Genomic DNA, 4,128 nt, shown 5'->3' with positions numbered 1-4,128 from the left:
TTTATTTTAAATGGTTTTTCGAGACGGGGTTTCTCCGTGTAGCCCTGGCTGTCCTGAAACTCACTCTGTAGACCAGGCTGGCCTCCAACTCAGAAATCCATCCGCCTCTGCCTACCAAGTGTAGGGATTAAAGGCGTGTGCCACCACTGACCAGCCACAGACCATGTCTTAAAAAAGTAAAGTATTGGGTAGCAAGATAACTCAGTGAGCAAAGAGGTGGCTCCAAGTGTGTCTTCAGACCTCATACAGGCCATGTCATGTACAACCTCCACAAAAAGAAATACACTTTAAATACACTTTAAAAGTTTGGGGTTTTTGTTTTTAAGAAAAAGCCAGCTGGCCGTAGTGGCACATACCTTTACTGCCAGTTCAAGAGCAGCAGAGTCAGTGGATCTCAGACTTCAAGGCCAGCCTGGTCAGTCTGCATGGTGAATTTCAGAGCAGACCGGCTGTACAGTGAGACCCTGTCTCAAAAGGATAAAACGATTCCACAAGATGGGTACAGCCAGGGATACTAGCATCCCAGCACCAGGGAGGTAGAGGCAGGAGGATCATAAGTTTGAAGCCAGCCTGGGCTACATAACAGGACTTTCTAGATAATACTAAGAACAAAAAAATGTTAAAGGCCAAAGTTTTAAACTATCCACTCTTTGGGTGCCATGTTAAAATGTCACTATCTTCATATTGTTGGGGTTGCTCCTGGGCCTTCCTCAGGTGGTCACTATACATCTTTAGTCTCTGTACTCCATGATCTCATGGACCAGTCTGCTTTACTGTTGTTGTAGTAAGTCCCACATTCCCTGTGGCCAGAGTCTTGTGTGTGTGTGATGTTTGTATGCATGTGGGCATGCTGTGCCTGTCAAGGCCAGAGTTGACATCAGGTGTCTTCCATAGTCACTCTACACCATATTTCGATGACATCTGTTGGGCCACTGGTGTGTGAGGGATACAGAGTTTGGAGATCAGAGAAGACTTGTCACTTCTCACCTTTTGCCATGTGCGTCCCAGGGCTTGACAGCAAGTACTGTCCCATAGCCTTTCTACGTTGTGTTTTGAGTCAGGGTATCTAACTGAACCTGGGGCTTGCTGACCTGTGAGTTCCAGAGCCCCTCCTGTCTGCACCTCTCTCCTGGGCTCTCAGATGCCCAGCTTTGTCTGTGGGTCCTGGGGATCTGAATTCCTCCTGCTTGCAAGCCTGCTGCCTTACCCAGTGAACCAGCTCCACAGCCCTCTCCCTGGGCAGAGGCAACAGGTGCTCACATCCCTGGCCTTCATGTCACATGGGGAGTCTGCTGGGAGCACATTGAGCCTGGCACAGGGAGACAGAAGAGGATTCCTGCTTCTCCTTCAGGCACGGCTGGAGCGAGATCTGAGCAACAAGAAGATTTACCAGGAAGAAGAGATGCCAGAGTCTGGTGCAGGCAGTGAATTCAACCGCAAGCTCAGGGAGGAGGCACGCCGGAAGAAGTACGGCATTGTCCTAAAGGAGTTTCGGCCTGAGGACCAGCCTTGGCTACTCCGGGTCAATGGCAAATCAGGACGGAAGTAAGTGATGCTGACGGTGGGAGGGGCCGGCCTGTGTCCCTCACACATGCATACTTTGGAGGAATTTTCTTTGAGTTTGTAGCCAACAGGATGGTGGTCCCATACCACCTCCCTTATCAAAGTTTAATCTTGGAGGTAAATCAACTAGATACTGTTGGCCTGGCTCAGCAGCCTGAGTGTGGCCTGGAGATAGGGCCCTGACTTGGGATGACCCCATGGGCGAGGATACTCCATTGCAAAGAAGGTGGAGTCTGATGGAGCCAGTGCTCTATGCATAGTTATTCAATGAACCAATAGCTGGAGCCTACACGGTGTGAGGCCCTCAGTAGCCATGGGGGATTATAGGCTGGGAGCAGGATACACAGTGCAACATGGCCCAGAATCTGTAGCAGATGGTGGCCACAAGGTGGCAGGGTGATGTTTGTGCTAAGGAGATGGTAGCACATGCCCTTCTGTCCTAATCATTCCTAGAAGAGCCCAAATGGGAACTGTATCAGGGGTGGAAGAAGTGTAGGTGGTGTGGGTGGGACCGTGACCTAACCTAGGCTCTCCACAGGTTCAAAGGCATTAAGAAAGGCGGGGTAACAGAGAACACAGCCTACTACATCTTCACACAGTGTGCTGATGGTGCCTTTGAGGCTTTCCCTGTACAGAACTGGTACAATTTCACACCACTGGCCCGACACCGCACACTCACTGCTGAGGAAGCCGAGGAGGAATGGGAGAGGTGAGTTGTTACAGCTGTGTATGCCCTCAGAGCAAGGCTGCCTGGACTACTGCTTAGTACTTGCTTGGGCAGACCTCTCTTGCTTGAGTCTTTGCCTGGGAGCTGAGTGAAGGCTGGTACCACAGATATGCACAGCCTGGGGGTCCAGGGAGGCGCCTCCTAATGGCAACTTCCTCAGTTCTAGCCTGGGAGGTAGAGACAAAGGCGGGTGCAGGGAGGCTGGGATTGAGAAACTGGGGATGTATAGCATGAGATACCTTGTACACCTGCTGAGGATGGGACCTGTGGGTCCAGAGAGGGCTTCAGGAATGTATGTGGTTTGTGGGGTTGCTCTGTGCTTGCCTACAAGTCTGGACCAGTTCTCAAGGGGCCCGGACTGAAATGTCAAAAGCAGCTCCTCCTCCCACTATGCTTAGTCTTCTTCCGGGCATGCATAGGTGTGGTTCATGGACAGCTCCTTGTCCAGTGAGACCCTACCCCTTCTCTAAGTAATCCTTGAGATAAATTAACTGTGGGGGTGCGGGTGGGGGTAGTGTATTCACACATTACCACACAGATGGTAGAAGCAACAAGGATCAGGCATTCAGGTCCATCTTCTGTATTAAGTTTGAAGCCAGCTATGGTTATATGAGATTTGGTTTCAAAACACCCCAAATTTGACAGACACAGTGGTACTTACCCTTAATCTCAGCACTTGGGTGCACAGGCGACAGGATCTCTGAGTTTGAGGGGTGGTTTATATTCCAACTTACAGGCCAGCTAAGATCACACAATGAGATCCTGTTTTAAAAGGAATTTTAACTGGGCCAAGCCTGGTGGTGCACACCTTTACCCCAGCACTCTAGGATGCAGTGGCATGAGGATCTCTGTGAGTTCAAGGCCAGCCTGGTCTTCATAGTGAGTTCCAAGATAGCTAGGACAATAGAGAGATATCATATCTCACAAAAACAAAACAAAACAAAAAAAACAACCAAACAACCCACCACCTCCAAAGCCATAAAATGTTATTTAGCTAACCAAAATAATGGCTGGATATGCCTGGAACACACCCTGAGTTTGTTATTTAGCTAACCAATATAATGGCTGGATATGCCTGGAACACACCCTGAGTTTGTTATTTAGCTAACCAATATAATGGCTGGATATGCCTGGAACACACCCTGAGTTTGGAGGAGCTAAGATTTGGGGTCCCCAGGGGGCTTAGGTGCACATGGGCCTGAGGCCATCTCAGGGCTCACCCTATATTGTTTCAAGATTTGGAGGTTTGAAATGGCCCAGGCTGTATGCCCTGCCTCTTTCTCTTTCTGTTGCATGTGGTGTGGCTCAGGTTAACTACCGTTCCTTAGCCTCCTTTACAGTGTTTGTGCCTTAATGAGGTTATCCTGTCATGCCCATTTGTCCTGTAAAGAAGGGATGCCCATTTGAGTGACCCAGTCATTATCTTCTACCATCCTCTTGGCCCAAGGAGCTCTTTGCAGCCCCCTGCTCCCCACCATCCTCTGCTGCACAGAGTACATAGTCACTTGTTCCCATATGCAGGAGGAACAAGGTCCTAAACCACTTCAGCATCATGCAGCAGCGGCGGCTCAAGGACCAGGACCAGGATGAAGATGAGGAGGAGAAGGAGAAGCGCAGTCGAAAGAAGCCTAGTGAGCTGCGCATTCATGACCTGGAGGATGACCTGGAAATGTCCTCCGATGCCAGCGATGCCAGTGGCGAAGAGGGTAAGTGGGGACCCAGAGGGCTTAGTTCAGAGACAAGGTGAGTTAACACCACCTGGGAATCAGCTATGTGTCCCTGTAGAGCTGCCTGCTCAGATACTTTTTTTTTTTTTTTTTTTTTTTTTTTTTTTTTTT

General features: G+C 49.6%; 1 protein-coding gene across 2 annotated transcripts in view; it reads left to right on the top strand.

Annotated features, from left to right (window-relative positions):
- The window catches only part of Gtf2f1 (general transcription factor IIF subunit 1), an 8,252-nt gene that overhangs the window by 2,303 nt on the left and 1,821 nt on the right, over positions 1 to 4,128 (top strand). For both annotated transcript variants that reach the window (XM_021186037.2, XM_021186038.2), the window contains exons 5-7: positions 1,352 to 1,545; positions 2,102 to 2,272; positions 3,812 to 3,996. In XM_021186037.2, the coding sequence (XP_021041696.1) occupies positions 1,352 to 1,545; positions 2,102 to 2,272; positions 3,812 to 3,996 (550 nt within the window). The remainder of the gene's footprint in view (positions 1 to 1,351; positions 1,546 to 2,101; positions 2,273 to 3,811; positions 3,997 to 4,128) is intronic.

The sequence above is a fragment of the Mus caroli genome, chromosome 17, assembly GCF_900094665.2.
Source record: "Mus caroli chromosome 17, CAROLI_EIJ_v1.1, whole genome shotgun sequence".
NCBI classification, from domain to species: Eukaryota; Metazoa; Chordata; class Mammalia; order Rodentia; family Muridae; genus Mus; species Mus caroli.
The sequence above is the reverse complement of the archived record's forward strand: the minus strand, read 5'-3'. Positions and strand labels throughout refer to the sequence as shown.